Source organism: Phaseolus vulgaris, chromosome 8 (genome assembly GCF_051622355.1).
Source record: "Phaseolus vulgaris cultivar YP4 chromosome 8, ASM5162235v1, whole genome shotgun sequence".
NCBI classification, from domain to species: domain Eukaryota; kingdom Viridiplantae; phylum Streptophyta; class Magnoliopsida; order Fabales; family Fabaceae; genus Phaseolus; species Phaseolus vulgaris.
The window spans coordinates 60,662,824-60,688,256 of record NC_143505.1 but is presented as its reverse complement, the minus strand read 5'-3'; the positions used below and the strand labels follow the sequence as shown (position 1 = coordinate 60,688,256).

The following is a 25,433-nucleotide window of genomic DNA, read 5'->3' as shown; positions in this document are numbered from 1 at the left end:
ATTTGAAATGAGAGTTTAGAATGATAAAAAAAATGAATGAGTTAAAAAAACAAACTTTTTAAGATGATTATACAAATTAGATTGTTTTTGGTGAGTAATTCTTTTATCAATAGGTTGTAGAAAATTTTGTTGTGTGTCTTTTTAGAGAATTTTAGAATTTATGTCGAATACTTTTTCGTGAACATGAAAAGGCTGAAAAAAATGTAATCATTAACGAAAATAAATAAATCTTTTAAATAAAAAAAACTTTATCAAATTATCATATTCCTTATTATCAAGTCAAATTTCAATGTTTGATGATGGCATTGTAATTGTTATGACATGAGAGTTGCAAACATTTATAATAAGTTATACAAACTTTTCAAACAAAATTATATACTACTCATCTATATCTATTTGAGAGATTCATGTGAAAATGATGTAAAAGTTTGGATCATTGATTTTTTTTAAGAAAGATGATTGATAATGGAAACTTTTCCCTCATCATATTAAAAATATTAAATATTTATAGATTTTATTGTTTTGTTTGTAACTTTAATTAAAGTGTGTTTATAATAAAGAAGAGCTAATATCTAAATAAACTCATAATTAGTAATGATAAAGTGAGTCAATCTATTTCAAATGAGTATATTTATTTTGTAAATTTAGTTAAAAATAATTTTTTTAAGTAAGAAATTTTGTAATTCAATTTTACTTGATATTAATTTGTGGGTCAATGTATTGGTTCATTTAAGTATATTTTGCTATATAAATATGTATTTATTGTAATTTAAATACAATAAAAGTGGAATAATGTTAGTTATCGCTTTAACAGTCAAATTAACCAGATTTAAGCATAGTTCATCTAACGCAATTATAGACTACCTAAAGGTCAACGAGATGATAGTATAGAAGTGGTCACATGATCCCAAATCATCTCCCAACGAATCCAATAGTGAGTCTAGTGAACATAATTCAAAATCTATCTGCAAGCAATGGAAATTAAAGATCACAGTAAGGCAAAAGGGTTGTGATTGTTAAGTAGGAAAAATATAAATGATGATTTAAAACAATAAAGAATGCATGTTGACTCACAAGTTCTTCTACCAATGAATTTCTCACAGGTTTTGTAAATATTATTCATTTCTCAATCCTCAAACAGAGCTAAAGCAGATTCAACATGCGTAATTTTGATTCAACTTGAAACTCACCAATAAAGGATGTGCTTATTGGTTTAATCAGTATCCACTTTGTTCCATGCATATACTCAATGCTTATCTCATTTCTCTTGAATCATGCGCCCAAGAAATTAATTAGAACAATGTGAACTAACTAAGAAATCAAAATTTAAGATAAGGAAGAATTTCAATCATGCGTTCAAGTATAACCTCTCACAAAAACCAGTTGTATAGAAGAACAGAAGATAAAAACAACTGCTATAGAGAACTAAAAAAACAAAAACGTTCATTGATCAAAACCTCAGACCTCGATGGGGAATTACAAAGGAATAACCAAAAAGATTTAGTCTTCTATGTGGAGGAAAAACAAAAGAATTACAAGGAAGAAAAAAAATTAAGAAAACCTTATGAGGCTTCCTCCTCTCTCCTTGAAGCTTGTGTCTTGGGAAAATATTATAGTTTGGATTTTTCTCCTCAGATCTTGTTTTCTATTTTGATTCAAATAAACAACTTGGACTTTTGCATATTTGGTTCATTCACAAAGGTAGACATTTTCTTCATACCATCTACTCTAAAAACATAAAATTAATAATTAACACCCTCCAATTATATGAATATTAATTAAAATAATAAATTTATTTATTATTATTTATTAAATGTAAATAAAATTATGTTCATCAATTAAATTAAATTGACAAGTGTTAACCTCTTTCAATAAACATTTGATACTTATCAAGTAATATTGCAAATGTAGTAAATAAAAATTAAAGTTTTAACTTATATAATTAAATAAACAAATAAATTAATTTATATTATATTTTTTTATCATAAATGCAATTTAATTAAACTTACAATCAAAACAATAAAAAATATAAATATTAAATAATTTAATATCATAACTGAAAAGTTTCCATTATCAATCCTCTGAATTAGATGTTAAACTAAAAAATAATAATTATAATGAAAAATGATAAAAAAAGCTATAAAGAATAATTTATGGTAGGTTACAAATCAACTTACTTTCAGTTTTACTCAAATTCTTTTTATTAAGAGAGTTTGATTTCATTTATCATACATTTTAAATATATATATATATATATTTTATTTATTTTTTTATTTTTTTTTTCTCCAACTCAACTAAATTCAAACTCTACAGTGAATCAGGTTAGCTACATCAACTTATTTTAACATCCATATCCATAATTATACTTTTAGCTTGATTATAGTTTTCTTTTATGGTTCAGAATAATTTTTTTATGAATTTTATATTTAAGATTTTAGTTTTAAACTATAAAGTGTGCAAAATTTGAATATATAGTAAATCACTTTTGGTGTTATCTTGAACCTCTTTTGTGCTGTTTTTTTTCTTTAAAAAACAATTATTATTACTTGAATAAAAAAGTAGTGTAGAATCATTAAAAAATATATAAATAAAAAAATATTGAAATATCTCAGCCCATATACAGAGTCGTATCACAGTATTGAAAAGTCTAAAACCTTCAAAATAGTGATGAAAAATTCAAGAACCAAAATTATTCTCATATTCTAATAAAAGGACATAGAAATTGTGATATAATATATTTATAAACACATATTTGTAGTGTTCAAAATTCATTTATTTGCAATTCATGTAGAATGTGAAATGTAAAGAGAGAAGAAGATAAAATTTAGAAATGAATGTGTGAAATAGCTATGAAGTCTATATGGAATAATATTTTTATTGATGGAGAACTCATACAAGAGATTATTGATGGAAATACTATAAACTATTATTTAATAACTAACATATTGTTATCTCTAAGTTTCTTGAACCAGATCGAACTCGCAAAAGATTTTCTGCATATAAACGAGAATAAGGCTCCACGATCTGACCAGAATCATCCCTCAGCAAGTTTATAATCATGTTTTCCAACACAAATCCCCTTATGATCAAATACTCAAGCAGAAGATTCTCATTCGTGTGCCCTCTGTACCCATCAATCTCCACCTCCACCAGACTTGTTCTCAAGCATTCACAATCTCCCAAAAAGTCGATCCAAAATCGGGGGAGGTTAAAATAAAACGGTTCTTCATAGTCCTGCAATGTTTACAACAAATCATAGGTGATATTAAGAAATAAACTTTAAGTCTAACTTAATCTCGTAAAACCAGTTTATGAGATGAGGTTTTCACTCATTTATATATGAAATGCACTCTTCACACAAATGACAGTTCGTACATGAGACAATATAATATGGATGGTTCGATAACAGTCCGATAGTGGGTGCACCTGATAAACCCAACAAACTTTCCGTTGGATAGACTCGAAAAGACTCTTATTTCATATTAAAAAATAAACTTAAACCCAACTTAATCTCATAAAACCGGTTTATGAAGTGAGGTTTACATCCACTTATATACTCCACTTATAACTTTAATTTCTAGTTGATATTATCGATCCACGAAAAAATAATTGAATGCATACTAAATTTATACTTACAGAAAGGTCACTTTTTGGGCATATCTGAATGGTGAGACACCCTAACCTAGGGCAACTGTTGAGGAAGAATGCGATTCCTATAAACTCGTCTGCGTGCATGGATGCATTCAAGATCAAATGTTGCACAGACAAGTTATCCTCCATTCGAAGTTGTTCAGGTCCACTAGGAATAACCTTAGAACATCAAATGCAATAGTTAAAACAATTTAGATATCAGCAGAAATATATAGCATTGTACGATGACCATTTATTTTGAGAAAGAAACATACCTGAAGCACATAACTACACACAGTCAAAATGCTAACAATTGAGAGGTTTTTCACCAGATTGTATAGAGGAAAACCAAGTCCAACACATGCATATTCAAGAGAGAAGTCAAGATCTGCCTCTTCTAGTTCTGGGGTATTAAGTTCTATGCTGTTGAACTTCATCTGCCCATAGTAGTTGAAGGTTTGGAGATTTGGTGCATCGACATTGAAAACATCAAATTCAAAACGACAGTGATCAATGAGAAGCGTTTTCAGAGCCATGGTTTCTGGTTGCCCTAGTATGAACTTTTCCAAGCTCCAGCACCTTTTCAAACTCAAATTCTCAAGCATTTTACAGTTCGAAAGCAAAGTTTTGATAGCAGTGAGACTCACTTTCATCCAACCCAGAGAAACCTCTTTGAGCAGATGAAAGTTCAGCACTTCACTCTCAATAAAACTACATGAATACAACTTTAAATACTCAAGACCAACATATGCATAAACCTGTTTTGGCAGTTCAAAGGGTGCCTCGTAATCTCCAAAAAAGACATCATCCTCGTCCCAATCCAAATCAGCAAAGTCAAGAGTGAGTTCTTTCACCTTGCGTTGTGTGGCAAAACCAGCACATAGGTCAATGATCTCAGCCACTTCTGGTAACTGCATTGACATCTTCAAAGAAAACTTGTCCAACACAGTTCCTTTGTGGTTGTCAATCCAAGTTTTGATGAACTCAAGAAAAGCCCTTCTCTGGATTTCCACTGTTTCCAAAGATTGGTCTGGTTTGACAAAGTAAACTTCATCAAACTCTACATTTTTTGTGTACTTTGATGCCTTCAACCAGTTTTTGAAAAGCACAGAATTTTTCACTGCTTCCTTGAAGGGAAGGAATGAAATGATGGTGATGAGCAACTCTAATGGCAACAAACTGATGAAATTTTTCATAGCTAAAATGGCTGAGAATTGGGATGTGGAGAAGAGGGTTATGAAGGTGATGGTTTTGCAATTATACCAATGGAATTCAAAGGTATATATAGAAAGAAAAAGAATATCATTAATGAATTACATTAATATTCATTTATTTAATATGAAATGCAATTATTTTTTAAGTCCCATCATTAATTATTTTATTAATCACTTGTTATATAAGAGTATAGTAACGGTCTACGTTGTCAAGTTCCATAACGCGGTTGCAGTGTTTGGTTTTGAAAAGGATGAAATAAAAAATAAATAATAAATTGGAAAAAAGTAAGAAATAAATTTGAATGTCTAGTGTGATGGAATATTGACATGGGTGAAAAATATAGAGAAATATTTTAAAATTTCTTTAAATTGATTTGACAATAAAATAAAGATAGATAAAGAAATTAATGAAATATGTGAGGAATAATAAAAGAGTTTTACCAATTTTTTGTTCTTTCATTTGTAAATCATAGAGCCAATATTAGTTCACTTCTCCTTGATTGTTTGAAGTGGAGGAAGGAAAAGTGAAGAAGTAGAAAATAAAAGAAAGAAAGAAATAATTTGAAAATTATAATTTTTATTAAATAAAAAAAGTAGAAAGAAAATAAATTTATTTATTCTTTTTAATTATGTATTATTATTAAAAAAAACTACAAACAGTTAAAAAATTTCATGAGAATATTTTTCTCTACCAAAGTAGATTAAAGAGGATAAACATAATTTTTAATGGATCATTGTGTCATATCATTTTGAAAACTTTTGTTATAATCTATGTAGTACAGACATTAACATAAACACTGATACGACACGGACATTGATACAGATATGGACACGGAGATACAGAGACACAAATCTATGTATCTTCGTGTCCGTGAGACACAAGTATGAATTATCTATATATTATATAATTATAAAATATAAATTGATAATAAAGATTTATGTACACAAGTATGTTCCAGATTTTTTTTTGAGCAGAAAGATGTGTTTTTCATGACTAGTTCAAAAGGATGAATTTGTTTCTTATTTTTATAATCATAATAAAAAATTATACAATAAGTTTGAGTTTTTAGAAAAATAGTGTATTTGTCATTTTTAAAATTGTGTTAAAACTGTGCTAGAATTATTAGAAATCCAACAAATATTTTTTGAATTGACACTTCAAATATACATGTCTTACGAGTATCATACATGTGTCAGTATCTATCACCAACACGTCATTTAAAAGAAGTGTCCAAACTTCATACGTTATAATGCATGAGTTTTATGAGACTTAATTAAATATTAATTGATGAGATAAAAGTTAATTCAATTAATTAAGTTTTAAGTTTATCATAAATTTGAGTATTTTTAGTTAAATTTTTATTATAAAAACTATATTATATATTAATTGATGAGCTAAAAGTTAATTCAATTAATTAAATTTTAAATTTATCATAAATTTGGGTATTTCTAGTTAAATTTTATTATAAAATTATATTATTATGTGTCTATTTTTTTATATTTTTCATTTAATTTTTTACTGTCATTTAGGATATAGTTGTTTAAATTTAGAAAATAAATTTCTAGTTGTTTAAATTTGGAACATTATAAACTTAGAAAGAAAAAAAATAAAGTTTTAAAACTCTAATTATTTTTATATAAGATGAAATAATTTTTTTTTATAAAATAAATAATAAAATAAAAGTCAAATAAACTATGTGACACAATGATATTTAATAAAGATAATTAGGATTCAAAGATTTCAATTTTTTTATGTTCCTATGGATTTGTTTGAGATTGTACAATCAAATTATTACATCACCCTAATTTACCATAAGGATTCATTTTAAAAATATAAAATGTTTATATATTAAATAGAACAAATATTTTAATATAAATTTAATTAAAAATACTCATAAAGTTATGAACTTAAAACTTAATTATACTATAATTTTGTTTCCTATAAAAACAAATAAGCAATAACAATACAAAATAATAGTTACATAGTCAATTAACAACAACAAATAAGTGACAACAATGCAAAATAGTAGTTACATTGTCAATTAACAACAAGATTAAATAGAAATACCCAATAAAAATATAATTTTTTTGAGAATTCAATAGAATAATTTTTTAATAAAAATCTAATTAAAAATATTTAAATTTGTGAAATATTTTAAACTTAATTAAACTAAATTAATTTATTAGAGTCTTACTTAATTATGAGGATGTTAAATTTAAATATCTAAATCTTAATCTTATAAATTTGCAGATAAATTTGTTAATTTAAGATTTATTCATAAAGAACAATTTTATTAAGTGTTTTATGAATAAATACAAACTATTTATGTATCAATTTTGTTAATATATAGGTTTTGGTTTAATCATCTATGTTTATATTTTCTTTCTTCTATCTTTTAATAATATTTTTTTATATATTGTTTATCTTAGAAATAAAAAATTTTTAGGTCCACTTTCACATCAGTTTATGTGTTTTATTTTTAAATTTATTGAAGACCCATGTGAACATAACATTAATGTATGTATCTTTTTATAAAATTTAAATCTTAAACTTATTACATAATTTATTAAACCAGACCATGTTAACGTTACTGGTATTTCACTCTTTTCATTGCAGCACATTGATTTATAAAAACAGGGTACAAAACAAGCTATTAGAAATAAATTTTCCTGTTTTAAGAATTATATATTTAATTATAATCAATTACTATTTACAGTTGTCGTTTCATTCCATTTTCAAATGTACTCAGTAACAGCTTTATTAATTATATTATCTTTTCTTTTTTATATTAATAACTTTTTTAATTATTAATCAGGTTAATAAATAATGGATTAAATATATCTTTTGTCATTACATCATAACACTAAATTATTTGTTCTCTTTGATCTAAATTTTAAACCATGTGTTTAACCATGAAAATGATTTAAGTATGAAAATGATTGAAATAAGTCATTGTTAATGTGTAATTGATTCAATTTGAGGTTTCACTTCATCAATCCATTGAAAGTAGTTATAATGAACATCAATCTACCATCAAAATAACAAATTTTGAAAAAAACTAATAATCTTTGAAAAAAATTAACAATCATTTCACATACACATAAAGAATGACTCATTTCAATTATTTTCATACTACAAGTACTTGGATGGTTTAAAGTTTGAACCAAAGAAGAAGATCAATTTCATGTTATATACAGGGACGAAAAATATAACTTAATCCATAAATAATTTTTGTGGTTGAAGTCATTTGCCACAAACTGTGTATGGTTGAGATGGTCGATTGAGACAATGTTTAGCCCAAAAACATGTTAGGAATCTAAAATAATTGATAAATCTAAAAATAATTACAATTCAATATATTAAGTAGTTTGTATTTCAAGGATTAAAAGCATATTAATCTAACAAGTCGTGTTGTTTAATATGAATTCTCATTAGGGGTAGCAATACAAGTCAACTCGACTCCTTTTGGCTCGATATGTCACTAACTCGCCTAAATTTGAGGTGGACTAGACTGACATGTCAAGATTATAGGGGTTGAAATTGGTAACTCACCCCGTCATAAGGTAGGTTGGCAAGCTGGCGAGTTGACCTATTACTTTTAAAAAAAAAAATCATTTTTTCTTTTTTTATATTTTTGTTTTTGGATCTATTATTTGGTTGTAGTAATTGATATAATTTTTTAGACAGTAAAAATGCAAGGAATAACAATAAAATTGAATATTTAATGCATAACAAAATAAAGTAAATATTAATAATACTTCACACAATAGGTGGTGAGAATTGAAAGAGGTTACTACGACCTAATATGCAATGTGAAAAAGAATTGTCTATTAGGCATAGGGATTTAGCTTATCATATGAGTAGATTTTGTTGCTATTATGTAACTTTCTTGTGATGACAATTTAGTAAAGATAGTATGACACATGCAAGTTTTTAAATTTAATTCAATACATGTGTGTTGTGGAAGTAGAATCAAAGTGTCTGTGATATTGATGTATGTGATTTATTACAGAAGATGCAGATGCATCTAGTTGAGCTTAAAATTAGACAATTAATTCTTATATATACTTAATGAATTTATGAAATGCGTATCCTTCAAAATATAGGAATGAGATTTGATTGACATGCATAAATTATGAAATTATAAGTATATGATCTAATATATACATATATCTCATATTTTAAAACACTAATTTATCTGTTTTGTGTGCTTGTGAGATTTTTCTTAATATGTATTTATTGTGTGTTACACAGGAATAGATGATATAAAAAACAAATTTCAGCAAAATATGTTGAAGAGAGAAATAATTATATAATTATATATATATATATTATAATTCTCATAAAATGTAAATATTATTTAGATGTTATCTTTCTTATAATGATTAATATTAATATAATATTTAATAGGATATTAGAAAAGAGTCTTATCCAGATTAAAAGATCAGTGTAAGACTCTTGTCACAAGTTGACTACCACTAGTTCACCATTGTGCTTATCACCTCATCCTTAATCTGTCTGAAATACGTGTTCTTTTGGAACTGTTGGAAAGAAAAAATCGAATAAAAACAATGGATTTTTTTTTTAAAATTCCAACTTTCTATATTGATTATTTTCATAATCAGTATGAAATGCAAAAAAATATAAATAAATAATATTAAATTAATTATTGTAACAAATTTCATAAAATAAGCTCAAATAGACAATTGTGTGTTTGAAAATATTAGGTACAAAATAAAAAGAGGCCGAAACAACTTCTAAGTTTAATAAGAGAACATTATAAATAGTTATTCAATTCAAGAAGTAAGTAGAGTGAATTTATCTATAACTTTATAAAACTGATTTTAACTTTGGTATCAGAGCGTCTTGTAGGTACACACATCTACCCGAGAGAGGAGATCGAGATCAAAATCAAAGGCCGAGAGACCCAGTGCATCCAACCCAGATAAGTGAATTTTCCAATCGTCTAAGCCTAATCCCAAATCAAAGGAACAATATACTGAAAGCCCAATTCAAGAGAAAAGACCGAGAAGTCAACAGGTTAAGAAATTTTTTTTTTTCTAAACTCTTGTAGAAACACAATATATAAAATATAATTTATTGTATCGACTCATTAATTAACATAAAAGTATTTAAACTTTTTATATCAGATTTTTCAATCAACATAAAAGTTTACACAAAATTAAAATAGAAAGTCATGATTCTAATATTGATGATAAGTGCATAATTGTATACAATAGTAACCATATGATTTATAGTTAAAGATATGCTCTCAACCTTTCTCATAATTTAACTATAACTCATTCTCCATACTCTACTATAATGCTAGAATGCACATGAGACTTGAGAAACTTAAAAGAGGGTTATATCTTTGAATAAACAAAAAGATATAATTTTAAAAAGGAAAAAGAACAAGAATGATACATTAATTTATGAGATATAAATCGGTAAAAGGCATAGAAGGTAAATCATTATATATCACATGCTACTTTTAAAAGTAATCTCTGAATTAAAAAGGTTAAAACAAAAATCTTAAAACTACATTCTGTGTACATCAATCCTAAATTGAACACATGTTTCCTTAGCATATTAACAATGTCACGTCATAAAAACTAATTTTAAATATTAAAATTAATTAGTTGTTATAATAACTAAAGATCATTTTATAGATTAAAAAAATTATTGGTTTCTAAATTAGTTTTTATTTATCAAGATTTTTGTTACCAAATTTAGAGTATAAAATAATTGGTAGTTAAAATCTTGGTAGCTAATTAGATACTTAGAAAGCAATATTTTTTTTAGTCTTTAAAATTGTCTCTAATTTAGTCATTATAACAACTAATTATTTTTGTCTCTAAAATTATTTTCTATTTACACATAAATCTTTATTGTCAATTTATATAATTTATAATTATATAATATATAAATTTGTGTCTCTGTGTCCTACATTTTAAAAATTATACGTATCTTCGTGTCACTATCCGTGTCTGTGCTACATAGGTAGTGATTGAAATATTTTACTCAAATAAAAGAAATTAAAGTTTAATAAATTTAAATTGTTTCACTCAAATAAAATATTTAAAAATGGAATTATTTAAATAAATTAATATATTTAAAAATACTTCTTGCTTCTGGTTTTGAAAACCTTATCCATAAAAATATTCTTGGGCTTCATTAGCCTCTTAAATGTCATCCACAAGCAGCCATTGAAAAACACATTTTGACCAAAATTCTCTTCTATTATCTCATTAGGCCCATCTAGTTTCTCATTGCTGCTTCCTCCTTCTGCTCTTCTACACTGTTCAACAGTTTATTCATACTCAAACAACACTTTGCACAGTGACATTAATATCAAATTCAGGATGTTATTGGACGGTAAAGTTCCAATGCAGTGACTTGTGGAACTCACTTTTCCTTCATATCAATGGTAGAGTAGCATGTAGCTGTTTTACCATCACACTGGTTTGGCTTTCTCATCTAATTCTTAACATTTCTATGTTCCTTTTTCTATACCTTCACTCTCTGCTTCTCATGGTGCATGTAAACATAATCACTTGAATGTGTGAAATAATAGATACTTGGTATCCACACAAAGAAAAAAACTGATATTTTTGCTGCTATTATGTTCACCTGCTATCAAGATACAAAATCTAATGATTTCTACCATTTTTGCACCAAGTTCTGACAGTAGAAACTTGATTTCAGCCACACCAGAAACGGTTATAAAAGTTAAGAAAGTTTTCTCACGTTAAAAATAAAAATAATCGAATTCTCGATGTTATTATTCTATTTTGTTCTATATTCTATTTTGTTCTATTTTCTCTTATCTGCTTATTGCTTCAACAAATGTCCATTTTATATATACACCAAAAAGAAAGAATTAGTTGTGATTTTTCAAATGAGCTTTTGATTTTAGCTTTTATAAATCAATTCATTTAAATCTCTGCAACCATTTGTATCCCTTTTTCCGTTATTTTTAACTCTTACTGCAAGAGAATTGTAAGAATTAAAAAAACTTGTTATGTTCATTAGTGCCAACATAAGAGAATACCTTATGTGAACCATAAGGAGCATGAAACAGATTTCAGATTATCATTATCACCTTATTATAATATACCATGTTTTGAGAAATTATCTCAGACTAAACAAATACACACATTTATTCCTCAGACTTGATGATAATTCAGAAGCAGAGAAGGAGTAAAAAACCTAATAATCTCTAATGAGAATGTTCCTCAGCAGTTTCATCATTATTGACTATTACTTTTATAAACAAATAGACAAAACAGCTGGATCATCCAGACTTTACCAAAATCCTGCTAACCACATTCCAAAACGGACTTCCTTATCAGTGACCTTGTATGACCACAGGGGATTATTCTTAACTCCTCCACCCTACTGCTTTGCCTGCAAAAAATGAGTAGAATGAGAGATTACGTATGTATACTTGAAACTAAAATTGTTATTTTCAAAAGAAACAACCACATAAGATATCACAAAGTCAGCCAGTATAATACAAAAAGGGTATGAGCCTATCAGAATATGGTGTGAAAAAAAAGTGATGCATGGATTCAAACCAATAGCATGAATGAATAAACACATATAAGAGATCATGATACCATCTTCAACCCAAAACCTTAACACAATAGGTTTGTGGTTCTTTTTCTTGTATGTTGCTCAACTTGTTCATTTATACTTAATGTGGAATTCAAACTCATACTTGGATTCCTAATATTTAGAAAATCTCTCCACTAGATGGAAAGTATAGACACACACCAAGATAAATTGGCACTCAACTTTGACCTCTTGTGACTTTAAATCTCAATTTTTTCCTTCATGTGTACTCAATATCAAATTGTTTGCACTCTAGACAATGTAGGTTCCTCCACCTTGAAGTTAGTCCACCTAATCACCCATCCTCCAACAACACAATCTATGACACGACTGAAGTTACCCTCCAAATCCACCCTAGTACAACCTTTGAAAAGGATCCTCCAAGGCTCAAACTACTAATGGATAACACTGAGAGCATGTCTATGTTTCATTAAGCACATGATATGGCCAAGGGGCATAATAATCAACAGATTAAATATCACTATTTTTTTTTATCATCAATAAATAAATAAAATAAAATGAGGCATTTCAGGGGTGCTTCAACGCTTATATAAATAATCTCAACACAAGCTTCTTATCACTCAACCAGCGACATTACAACCTGAGATCAAATATCACTATGCAAAAATCTCATCTAGATACTACCTGAGAATACAAGAAGGTTCCGAGGATGGCAATAGCAGCTCCAAGAGCATTAACCGGCTGAACTGGTGTGTGGAAGATGATAATTGAAGAAACTATAACAGATATACGTTTCATGGTGTTTCCAATGCTAAATGTCAAAGGAGAGATCTGATCCAGAGACATGTATGACACCTGATTATACAGGTGATAAAATATACTCTGAGCTGCCACCCACCTGTTGTGCACAGGTAACACCCATAAACAATCATAAGACAGAAGAAGCACAGAAGCTTTTAAGGACCACATGTGAAAGAAAGAAAGAACAAGAATAATGGATAACTCAAAATAAAAATAAAAGAACTCTAGTCAAATTTCTGCTTGAAAACCCAAACACGTAAATCAGGTTTCACATAAAACATCACAAAGGGCATATGATATGTGTGAGTGGAGTGTATAAAATGAGAACTCTTAATTATTTTCATAAATGTAAACATCTAAATCACGACTACTAGATTAAAGTTAACTGTTAAAATTGTGTATTTAATCACAAATCCCATTTGATCTGTAATTATAAAGGGAAAAATCACATCAAATTTATAATTAAACAAAAGATATTAACCATCAATTTAGGACCAAATGGTTACTGAGTAAATGTTCTCCTTTCTCAAAGTAAACAAAAAGGTAAAGTTATTAGGTCAACATTTGCTCCTCACTCTACTAAAAATAGCCCTCTCACTAACAGAGAGAATAAGCTATGCACATCATCCAATATAAAACCAGCATATATGATATGTTTGTTTACTTTCACAATTACTACCTTAATAGCCATAAATAACAATAGTTATATCTGATTGATCAACGATGTAAAATTCATTTTGATAGTACATAACCATTAAATTCATACAAAATGCTATTTTCCAACAACTACATAGCAACTCCATAAAACAAACAAACATTATATCATATACACGTTTTAAAAAAATAACTCATAATTAGCCTACCATCAAATAAATTCGAATTTCTGAAAAGAACACTAAATAAAGACGTAAAAATATTATGAGTTTATGACAATTTCAAAATATAACATTTATGAAAACGCAGCAATGATAACATCAGATAAGTAAACATCTTATAGTTACCATATAAATTGAGGTCCAATTTGAGAGAGTGCTGTTTGCCATCCTGCTGCCCACATCTGTGGTCCCTCCACAGCAATTGCAAAAGGTGTGAGAATTACAAGAGACAATATAGATAAACATGCATAGTAATTCATTCCACTAACAGCCTTTCCCTTCATGCCCTTCTTTGAAAAGATATTACGGAACACGAATGCCAAATTCGATATCATAGCTCCCATAAAACCTGAAAATATAATAAAGCAGTTATGAAATCAAAATCAAGATGGATGAAAAGACTCAATTGCAAACAAATATCAGAAATATATTCTATCATAACATCTGGTAACTATGTATACTATATAGCAGTAAACCATCCTTTCCATTGATGTCTCAACACAAGCATTAACACACAATAATTAAATAAACAAACAGGAGTTAAGTAATAAACATTTTACTTGAGTAGGGGGAGATGGGGACTCTGTTCTTGCCTTAACCAATACTTTGGATCAAACTATCTTCTCACAGGTCAAATTTAAGCGCAAGTCAATTTATTATAGCATATCCAACTTCTACACTATGCTCCACAACAAAATACAAAAATGCAACAGAATGTAATTGAGAAAACGTTCTTTTAACAGAAAAGCAGCTTCTTTACCAATCATGTTGAAGTTGAGCTCAGTAACAGCAGCAAGTGCACATCCACCGATGATTGGAAGTAAAGACAGATAGACTGGCACCGGGAAGGTCTCACCCAGAAGAAATCTGGAAACAAGAACACTGAAAGCAGGTTCACCACTCTTTATGATATGGGTGAAGGATACTGCAACTTTTGACATGCTAACAGTTGCCGCTACATGTCCTATTGTATGTGCAACAGCAACCTGAAGGAAAAACATCAAACACTAAGCACTTCTGTCTACTTCCAGATATTAATAATTAGAGAGAAAAGGCCAACCATGCAAGTTCTCATTTGAATAAAAAAAAGAGTGAATTTTCCGCTTTCAAAACATCATTTTTCATCATTGAAAAAAAAAACACTAATAAAGCTCCTCCCAATTCAACACAGTTTAAATGAATTAACTTTGTTCTTTTTTTCATGAAATCATCAAACAATATACATCAATGGATGGAATAAAATTCCATATTTAAAAAGTGATTTCACAAAACATCAAGCTTTCTAGGAACTCTATGACCAAACCATGGATGTGGCCCTATCAATCACATTTCTTCACAATTTCCCACAATATCCAGAATCACAACAAAACCGTGGCAATGAGCACAATTTAAAACCCGGGTTACATATACAACACGTGAACAAACAAAAACATGCTTTCACATTCTTTCATAAACCTTTTTTCTAAGGATGGAACCAAAAGTCACTAACTTACAGGGAACAAAGTCTTCCAGAACTCAAGATCAGTCTTAGGAGGCTCGGCTATCCTGGTGGCCCAGGAGATCAACATCATGAGAGACCCACATGCAAGGGAGAGAGTTGAGGTAAGCCAAGGGTAGGGGTACGCATTCAGCACCTTCTTGTTATAGATGTTGAACACCACATTCAGAGCCCACCAGGTTGCAAAGTATATACCAATTTTCACCTTCTTAGCAGCCTCTGATGGATCCCCAGCCCCTTCCACCTCTGGCCTCTCAGCCTCATACGCCCTACATGTCCCCAGATCACCACGTTCACGCCTCACCGGAGACCCAACAAAATTCCCCAAACCAACACATGAAAGGTGAAGTGGCTTTTGCACTGAAAACAGAGATCTCAGAGTCTTCTCCCTTGGGTGGGAAGCAGGGACAACAAGGGAACATGAGTGCCCAGAGGTTAAAGCTGGACCCTTTTGCCGTAGCAAAACATCAGAGGCTCCGATCGATATGGCGGGCTGGATCACGGTGGAAATCATGTGTGATCACTGATGAAACGGCGAAAAACAATAAAAAAGAATATAAAAAACTAAACTTTCCGATCAAAACTTTAATGGGTAGCTAATAAATGAAGGGGAAAATCAGAAAAAGGAGAATAGAAAATAGGGATCCCGTGCGAGTGTGTCAGTCTCAGTGTCAGAGCCGTGAAATGAAATCTCACGGACTGAGCACTATAATTATTATGTGATCTGAGAATGTCTCTATGATTTGGCTCTTTAACTCAAAGTTAATGTAGCAGAATCATAGAACTTTGCTAATGATAAGGAACTATTTAAGTCTAGAAAATATTATAAACTTTTTAAGGGTAAGACAACTTGGGATCTGGTCTTGGAAAGATGGTAAAGACTCAACAATGGGGTTTGGTAAAGCAGTAGAAGAGGACGAAAGATGCAGTCACTTTGCTGGTTTTTTTCCCTTTTCTAAAGCCTTTGTTTCGTTGCTCACTGCTATAGTAAAACTGTGAAAAAATCAACTTTTCAAGTATATATATAATAAACAAGATGATAAATAAAATAACTATAAGATATATAATAAATTTCAGAGAAAATATATACTATCAGAAAGTCTAATTGATAAAGTGGAAAGAATGATTGTGTGTTTTTGTAATTTATAATTAATATTTGAAGATTTTTTTTAATGACAAAATTTGTATAGAATGAATATATTTTTAGATAACAAAATTTCAAATTCATCATAATTAAAAAAAAACAAAAAATCTTTTAGAATGTGTAAATTTATACTGTAGATATTTTTTAATATGTTGGTTACATTTTAGGTTTATAATATAATTAACGTTTTGATATAAGATCATTTCTAACGATTAGAAAATCTTTAAAATTTAATTTAGAGATAAAATAAAAATGAGAAGCTAAAAATATTAAATATATCTATAAAAATAAATGTGGATTTTTTTAATAAATAATAGATATGGAATGCTTGTATATGGTTACTAGGAGAAAAAAATCATCTTTTATGTAAAATGTAACTTTAGTTAACAAAAGATGCTTAACATGAAAATTTTTATAATAAAAAAAATAAGATAAATTATTAAAAATAATAATTGATAAAATAGGAGAAAGTGGGAATCTTGTACTTTAATTTATGTATTTTAATCTATAATACATAAAATGAATTATTTATAAGCACTTTTAAGTTGGTTATTTTAATTTGTAGAAGAATAATAGTTGTGTGAATAGTTAATTTCTGAAAATTAAGGTTAGATTATTTGAGTAAAAATTGTGAACAGAATTTGAGTAAAAAAAGAAAAAATTCGTAGTTAGCATGTTCCATGTTGTTGTTGTAGTTTATGCATGTGACAGAGAAGAAGAAGTAAACACGTGGATTTTATTGAGTTAAAACGGTGGAGAAGGGTCCACGTGTCAGATTGTAATGAAACAGTAGGTCAATACATCGTACAAAACTTATATATAAGTACAATAATGTCACACTCTTCACATACGTTTCGATTTCAGGAATGATGAATACGAGAATGCAATCACTTGGACGAAGGAAACAGCAAGTTAGAAAAAATAGAAGAAAATAATTTCAAATTTGTTCAATAATTTAATATTACGAACTGGACTTTAAGCCTAACACACCCTCCTCACGCTGATACTACCAACTCGTACGTGGAAATATATATTATGGATGGTCCGATAACGGTCCGATAGCGGGTGACACGATAAGCTCAACACAAACATTCGCTAGGATAGACTCGAAATGACTCTGATATATGAAGTGGACTTTAAGCCTAACTCAACCCATAAAACCGACTCATAGGGTTGAGGTTTGCCCCCACTTATATACAATGAAAGGCTCTAATTTCTAGTCGACGTGGGATCTTCAACATTTAATAATAAAACATTTCAAAAATAAAAACAATTCAAATTTAATTAATGTATTTCATTTGATTGAAAATTATAAATTTCCTACCCAAAGAAAATACGATTATATTGAGAAATATGTCAAATATAAAACACATGTTGTGTCGAGTAAAAGAAATCATATTAAACACATGTTGGTAATATGACATGGTGAGATCTTAAATTAAAAAACTATAAATTGTGAGACCTTATTTTAGTTTGGTATATATGGTTTTTAAAATCATATTTTATGTTAAGTAATGTAAATTACAATTTTAACTATTTAATTATTTTATTTTTTACTTGTATAATGTTTAAATAGTATCTATAGAGAGTTGATTTTTCTCTTAGTTGGTGTTTTCCTTTTTTTTTATATATAGTTCATGTTTTTTTTTTTTTCATGTATGATCTTGAATTATCAGTTAGAACTATTTTTATAAAAGATTATCCAACAATTAAGGATTAAGTATGGATTAAGTATTCGAGTATAATTAATATATTGATAAAAACATATCTTATTACTGTACAACATATTTATTTATAGAGTTTGTAATGTATTATCTCGTAACATATTTATTTATAGAGTTTGTAATGTATTCTCATGTGAGTTGTATTTAACATGTAACATAATTCAATTCTTAAATCTTGTTATTTCTTTAAATTGTTTTTTTTTTTTTATTTCTTCTTAACTTTTTGAAATTAATCATCGTCATTTTCTTGATAAAATAATGTGAGTGGGGTGGTGATTAGGTCAAGATGAATTTCAATTAATATGAATTTAAAATAAAAAACTATACTGCCAACACGGTCATTAAAAAAAATTGCTTAATTAATAAAAAATAACATTAAATAGATGATAATAACTTTTTCTCCATCCAATTTAACTGCATGCTATTTATTTATTAGGCAAATTGTTCATGCATCATATTATTTTTAATATTGAATAAAGGATGTGATGTAGTTGTTTGTGGTGAACGTTGGTTGGTGATTGTGGTAAGTTTTGTAATATTTTTACTAGTGATGATTATGTTTTCTTTATTTTTTTTTTATTTTTTTTGAAGTTATAAAACTCAGAAAAAATAATTAACAAGGCACAAAAATGGAGTACAGAATTAAAAAACAAACTATTTTCACAATGAATAATGTTAAATACAACAAATTTTCTCGTTAACTCTTTCACACATGTTCAAATAATGAAACTATCTTCTCAAACATTGTGACTGGTAACAATAGAAGTATATGCGGCTAGAAAAGAAGTATGAGATGCACAGCTGTAACTGAGGTAAACGAGTGAGATTATACTTCATTTAAAATTATTTAAAATTTAAAAAAAAATTAAAACTCACTTTTAACGAATAATATTAAGGTGCATGAAAGACATGTAGGTGGAAGGAGAATTTGTCTATGAAATTTATTATATGCATGATATATTTTGGAAACAAATGTGCTAAAAATTTCTTAATTCTTGGAAATTAGTTGTTGTTGTCTAATAAGGAGGAATCCATTTGTCTTGGTTAAAAGGGACATGGGTCCTTCTTCTTAGAAAAATAAAGGCCCATTTTTCTCTTTGTTATACAAAATGTATGCTTGAATTTCAAGTAATTCATTCTTGTTTTTTCTTAGAAATTGTTACTTCAACTTTAAGCTTTATTATGAATTATTTGTGAAAAGTAAATTAAAAAAATATTAATTATTAATTATTATGTCGAGTCAGATTCACTTTATAATTAAAAATTTTGTGTATACAATTTTTAAAATTATTAATTATAGTCACCATTGTTAATTAAGTTTTTATTTTCCAAATTTTGAGAATTATCATGTTAAACCTCGTATTCATTTGATAATTAAAATCTTTCCTTTTGTAAATTTTATTTTTTTTATGTTAACACCTTCCTTACAAATCCCAAATTTAATATAGTAAATTATTATTTTTTATATTTTTTTATAATAGATTATAATAACAACTTCTATATTTTTTTAAAATATTTTCGTCATCCATCATAATATCCGGTGCTACAAATATAAATTTGCAAAACCTAATTTTAGTTTAATAGATATGTTTTTTGTTTTAAAACAACAGTTAAAATTATAGTTTATGTTAAGTATACAAATTTTAATTTTCAATATTTAGTTATTTATTTTTGAAGTCTCATAATTTCTTTAAGTAATTTTCTGATAAACTTTTTCTTATTTTTCTCAAACTATTTTGAATCTAGATTTTTTTTCTTTATCACAGGTAAGATTAAAGTCTAATAGATAATTTTGGTTACATTAAATTTACAATAATATGTTTTGGTCTGTGAATTATAATATTCAATTTCCCAAACTACGTTACGCGATATTTTTTTTTTAAAAAAAGGCTTTTGGGTTCTGGGCTTGGGCCTGGATCCATTTGATTGAGTTTGGTAGTGTTAAAGAAAAGGGATATTGGTAGTGTTTTAGAACGTTTCCCTCTCTGTGAAGTCCCAATTCTTGTTAAACCCTAGAACACTCTCAGTGAAGAAACTGCGAGCAAAATTTGTGTTCTTCCAAAATGTCGATGTCTAAGAGTTCCAAAATGCTCCAGTACATCAACTACCGAATGCGCGTCACCATTCAGGACGGACGCCAGCTTGTCGGAAAGTTCATGGCGTTCGACCGCCACATGAACCTCGTTCTCGGTGACTGCGAGGAGTTCCGCAAGCTTCCTCCGGCTAAGGGCAAGAAGCCCGCAGACGGCGGCGACCGTGAGGACCGCCGCACGCTCGGTCTTGTCCTCCTCCGCGGGGAGGAAGTCATTTCTATGACCGTTGAGGGCCCGCCTCCGCCGGAAGAGTCCCGCTCCAAGGCCGTCAGTGCCGCCGCGCTCGCTGGCCCCGGAATCGGTCGTGCTGCCGGAAGAGGCATTCCTCCTGCCCCCGTTATCCAGGCCCAGCCTGGTCTCGCCGGCCCAGTTCGCGGCGTTGGTGGCCCTGCACCGGGCATGATGCAGCCGCAGATCTCGCGCCCACCGCAGCTCAATGCGCCGCCGGTGTCGTATCCTGGAGGTCCGCCGGTGATGCGCCCTCCGGGGCAGATGCCAGGCCAATTCGCTCCTCCCCCCATGGGTAGGGGACCCCCTCCTCCTATGCCACCCGGGCAATTTGCTCCTCCTAGACCTGGTGGCGCTCCGCCTCAGTTCTCCGTTCCACCCCCGCAGTTTGGACAGCGCCCCATGGGACCTCCCCCTCCAGGACAGATGGTGAGAGGACCTCCTGCTCCGCCTCGCCCCGGGATGCCTGCGCCTCCTCCTCCTCGCCCCGGCATGCCGCCACCACCTGGCAGCGGTGTTCCGGTGTTTGGTCCTCCTCGACCTGGCATGCCTCCTCCCCCAAACCCTCAAAATCAACAACAACAGTAATGGGAGAATGGATTGGTAGGTTGTATCTGATGTCTTTCTCATTCCTGTCTTTTAGATTTTTGTAAGACTGAGTGCGTCTGTTTGTGAAATTTACCGTGAATTGATTTATGTTTGGTCGAGTTTACTCCCATAGTAAGTTTGATGTAAGATCTAGTTTAAAATTTTCTACATCAAGGTTTTAAAACGGGGTTGCAGTCGTGATCCTTGGTACTGTTGTAATTAGCGGATCATATTACTTTTTTTGGTAAAGGAATTTTGAGCTATTCGTAATCCCAACTCAAATTTGCTTTTGGAAGTGAAGCAAAATTTAACATCAACATGTTATGAAGTTTTTGAATTCAATTGAATTGTCTATCGATATTTTTGTGTTGTGACCAATGAGTTGCAGAGTAAAGAACAGCATGTTGTCTACCATAAACGATTTTTGAATTTACCTTTTGGATACACTATTTTAATAGAAGAAGGTGTATGTAAATTGTATGTGTTATTGGTGGCCAGATAGATTCGAAGCTGACTTTGTTAGTATTTTGTTGTTATTTAATGTCTGGAAGTCATCGAATTATGTGAAGAAGGGTAACTTCACTACAAATTACTAACTGCTATTTGCCCACTCTAACCAAGCAAATTACTCAGTCAATACCCATGCTAGGTTCTGATAATTGTTCAGTGGGTAGAACTCCAGTGAGGGAGAAAAATGATAAAAAGATACCTAACATTGTTGAAGTTGTGGACATAAAATGAGGGAATGTAGAAAAGGCTTGGGCTACAACTTTAGCAAGTCGTCTTAAGAAGCTTGGTTTTTCAAAACTTTCCGAGAGCATAATCTAGACCTGTAACTTTTTCGTGTCCGACTTCAGATTCCTGTAACTGAAAGCTGAGGTCCCATTTGGCCTACCATTGTCTGATACATCAACCATAGAGCACACACTTGGTAAAAGCCTGCACTGCTACTCACTCACCTTTTCTTTGTACTTTCTTCTACCATAGATACAATTGTCGTTCTTAGAACTTGTACTACTATTGGAGGAACCCACCTCTGTGATTTGAGACTTGCTCCTTTGTGAATTTGAATCAATCCTGCTGAAGTACTCAATTTCTTGCATTATGAGGGATGCGACTGTGCCTTGGGTTCCTATTTCCGCTGGAGAAAATCCAGCCAACTTTTTTGAGTTTAGGGTAGTGAATTTATGCATGCTTTATTTGGTTTGTGTTGGGGAGAAAGCATGATGTTTTGATTTAAGAAGGGTCGTATCTGAAATGCATGGCACAGGTCTGTGAAGATGCGAGCATTCTTGTGCTTGCAGTTATAACAGTCTAATTCCTGACTACTATACCAACTTTTTCAGTTTCATCATGTTCATAAGTACATGCTAGGTTTTTTTTTGGAGTTCTTGTCAGTGTTGAGTGGATCTGATGGGATTCATGTGAAAGGTAAAAGTTGCTAGGTGGGATAGGAGGATCTCTTCCATTGGCTTTTCAAGTTGGTGATTTAGTTGGCAAGGAATAGTAGGCTTACCTAAATCAGAAAAGCAGCTATTTATTTAAGTGCTTTCAGGTTAGGGGAATTGTGGATTATTTTGTTTAGGTTGGCTCTATGTATTTTGTAATTTAGTTTCATATGGGGTTTTGTAGGGATTTGAATAAAGATACAACTTAATATGTTAAATTCTTTTTTATCAGTGAATTTAGCTGTTATTTTGAAATAAGTAAAAAATCTACACATCATATACACTAGAAGTCTATATCTATATTGTTTAAAAACAGAGAATGAAGGATAGTAGTTTATAGACACTTTATTTAGATCATTCTAAATACCTTTTTAAATAAAACTACAAGAGAAAACAAACAATCCTTTAGATATGCTGATGAGTTTCAACAATGTGTAATCTTGTCATTTGAATACTTATAAAGAAAACCAGAATGCTAGATTAAAGTATCTTCACAAATTTTGTTGTTTTTATCCAAATTGTGCTTTGGTACATTTTAATTGTTCTTTGCATCATGGAATTCTTTTCTTTAATCTATGCTACTTATCTGCGGTGGTATCATTAACGGGTAAGGTAGGAAGTGTCTGATTCATGAAAAAGGAACAGGTTCTTACTATTTTATGCATATGGTGCATTTTAAGAATAAAACACTTCTTTCAAAATTATACCCATTTTTATTGTTGAGGAGATGATACAACTATAAATAGCTGAGGCCATAGTGTTGGCAAATCAGATGATGTGAAAAATTAAAGCCTAGATAAATCAAAATGCTAGTTTGTTTAAAATTTAAATTACCCAAACTAAACAAATTCAACCAAATTTAATTTAATTTGATCATATCGTCTAATTTTTAAATGCTTAATTAAATTTCAAATTCTTTATAAATTTGGGTATTTTTAATTGAGTTTCATTATTTTTTTTGTATATTTACTTTTTGTGTTAACTAAGTAACTTTGTTGTTATCTACAATGTCATCTTACTAAGTTGTTTTCACTTGTTAAGAATTATGAGATTTTGTGATTAAGATAAAATGATATTGTGATTAATATAAAACAACAAAATCTCACATTTCTTAACACAGTGATATGAAGGATGACTGAGTAGGATAACAAAGTACTCGATTAGTAAATATAATTTTTTTGAACAATAATTAAAACAAAATGTGCCTTTTGGGTCAAGCCCAGGTGTCGAGCTTGACTATTTGCCACTAAATTGTGAGTCAACACACGCCAGCTATATGATACTGATTTATCTCAGTAAAACAGGAGTGAAGTTATTTTATTGATTTATTTTTCATCTCTATATGATAAATAGGGAGGAAAATGAAAGAACTAAGCAACAGGATTCGTGTTTAAATAACCAGTGTAGCCCTTGTATTTTTATAATATACATGGTGGTGCCATGTTTCTGTATAGAATATTGGAGTACTATGCATAATATGTTCAGTAATCTGATATGATTGATATGTTCGTAATGTTTATACGGATTCCATATTTGGCACATAATCTCACATGTCAGTTGTACACAGCATTTTACGTGTTAGTAGTCCATAGTTAAAAATATTTGGTGATGAATTATCTTTGGTATTCTGCTGTTTTTTTGTGGTTATTGTGTCAGTGCTCTCTCTGTTTGTGTCCCAACCCTGTCTAATTCAACAACTTGATCTTCATCTTTCGCTGTCCATATTAAACTTGACATGGTATAATTTCGCAAGATTCTCATCAACGGATTTATATTGCTTTTCTCCATCATCTCCTGTATAGCCTTTCTCACTGAAATCTTTTAACCTTTGGCATTGTTGGAAAGTTATATTTATTGCACTTGATTGAGACATTGGATTATTCATTCAGCATCTTGGTAGTATATTATTTTTCTTGTGACTTATGTGGTTATGTAAAGTTGGACTGAATATATAACTTGAAATAATTATGGCAGGTTTCTCACTGCTAATCTGAACCAAGATATGGACTCTGGACATGTTGCGCGCAATTCAATATGCAGCTTAAACTTAGGAACTGATTGTTGCTTGTACAACCTTGAATCACTCTCTTGTTAGGGATTTTTTGTTTGTCTTGATGAGGATGTGTAATCTTAGAAACAGTTTATGTTTTGAGGAAAACATTATTCTACTAAAATCTAAGCATTGGACCATACAAGTCCCCGTGTAGATTTTCAGGGGAAAACAATGCCGGATCACGTAGGACAGGAACCCCCTTCTGCCATTTGGGTTATATTATTACATGATATGACATTGGTAATGCTTCTGCATCAATTTTTTATTTATTTTTCTGCTCTTATTTAAACTGAAAAAAATGGTTAGATGCAGAACATATTTGATGAGTGTTTGAATGATCTTAAACAGAAACAGAAGGCTGATTATGGGTTCAATATCAGGCTAATTCTCCCTACACCAGATGAATTGCTATCTGCATTATCATTTTTTTTTTAAATCCCAAAGACATATTTCAGTTTTGAATTTGAATATCTAAAACTGTTATATTGGTAAAATGTTAATAGACATTTTCTTTATATGTATCTTGAAGATTAAGGATAAAATAGACATTTGGTACCGATC

The 25,433-nt window shown here is 30.0% G+C and overlaps 3 protein-coding genes across 4 annotated transcripts; 1 reads left to right on the top strand and 2 right to left on the bottom strand.

Moving 5' to 3' along the window:
- Window positions 1–2,862: 2,862 nt before the first annotated feature.
- Window positions 2,863–4,879, bottom strand: LOC137826038 (putative F-box protein At3g29830). The gene is made up of 3 exons (XM_068631881.1): window positions 3,906–4,879; window positions 3,637–3,810; window positions 2,863–3,234 (listed from the first exon to the last, which is right to left on the bottom strand). Exons 1-3 carry the CDS (start codon window positions 4,824–4,826, stop codon window positions 2,938–2,940), a joined length of 1,392 nt encoding a protein of 463 aa, XP_068487982.1. The 5' UTR covers window positions 4,827–4,879; the 3' UTR covers window positions 2,863–2,937.
- A 7,034-nt stretch (window positions 4,880–11,913) lies between these two features.
- On the bottom strand, window positions 11,914–16,588 carry LOC137826333 (glucose-6-phosphate/phosphate translocator 1, chloroplastic). Of its 2 annotated transcripts, XM_068632262.1 has the most exons (5): window positions 15,590–16,588; window positions 14,857–15,082; window positions 14,223–14,445; window positions 13,105–13,318; window positions 11,914–12,252 (listed from the first exon to the last, which is right to left on the bottom strand). In XM_068632262.1, the coding sequence occupies exons 1-5, from the start codon at window positions 16,106–16,108 to the stop codon at window positions 12,241–12,243; spliced, it is 1,194 nt and encodes a 397-aa protein (XP_068488363.1). In that variant the 5' UTR covers window positions 16,109–16,588; the 3' UTR covers window positions 11,914–12,240. The 2 variants fall into 2 exon arrangements, with proteins under 2 accessions (XP_068488363.1, XP_090149581.1); XM_090293455.1 differs by lacking the exon at window positions 11,914–12,252 and having other exon boundaries at window positions 13,075–13,318; window positions 15,590–16,521.
- Window positions 16,589–20,376: 3,788 nt separating this feature from the next.
- On the top strand, window positions 20,377–25,130 carry LOC137826334 (uncharacterized). The gene is made up of 2 exons (XM_068632263.2): window positions 20,377–21,386; window positions 24,794–25,130. Exon 1 carries the CDS (start codon window positions 20,526–20,528, stop codon window positions 21,369–21,371), a length of 846 nt encoding a protein of 281 aa, XP_068488364.1. The 5' UTR covers window positions 20,377–20,525; the 3' UTR covers window positions 21,372–21,386; window positions 24,794–25,130.
- Window positions 25,131–25,433: the final 303 nt, after the last annotated feature.

Coding starts and splice junctions, on each gene's coding strand:
- LOC137826038 (XM_068631881.1), bottom strand. CDS start 4,826: ATGAAAAATTTCATCAGTTTGTTGCCATTAGAGTTGCTCATCACCATC. Junction 3,811..3,905: donor TGTGTAGTTATGTGCTTCAG/GTATGTTTCTTT, acceptor TGATGTTCTAAG/GTTATTCCTAGTGGACCTGA. Junction 3,235..3,636: donor GCCCAAAAAGTGACCTTTCT/GTAAGTATAAAT, acceptor TAAACATTGCAG/GACTATGAAGAACCGTTTTA.
- LOC137826333 (XM_090293455.1), bottom strand. CDS start 16,108: ATGATTTCCACCGTGATCCAGCCCGCCATATCGATCGGAGCCTCTGAT. Junction 14,446..14,856: donor GCTCAACTTCAACATGATTG/GTAAAGAAGCTG, acceptor TTATATTTTCAG/GTTTTATGGGAGCTATGATA. Junction 13,319..14,222: donor ATTGGACCTCAATTTATATG/GTAACTATAAGA, acceptor TGTGCACAACAG/GTGGGTGGCAGCTCAGAGTA.
- LOC137826334 (XM_068632263.2), top strand. CDS start 20,526: ATGTCGATGTCTAAGAGTTCCAAAATGCTCCAGTACATCAACTACCGA.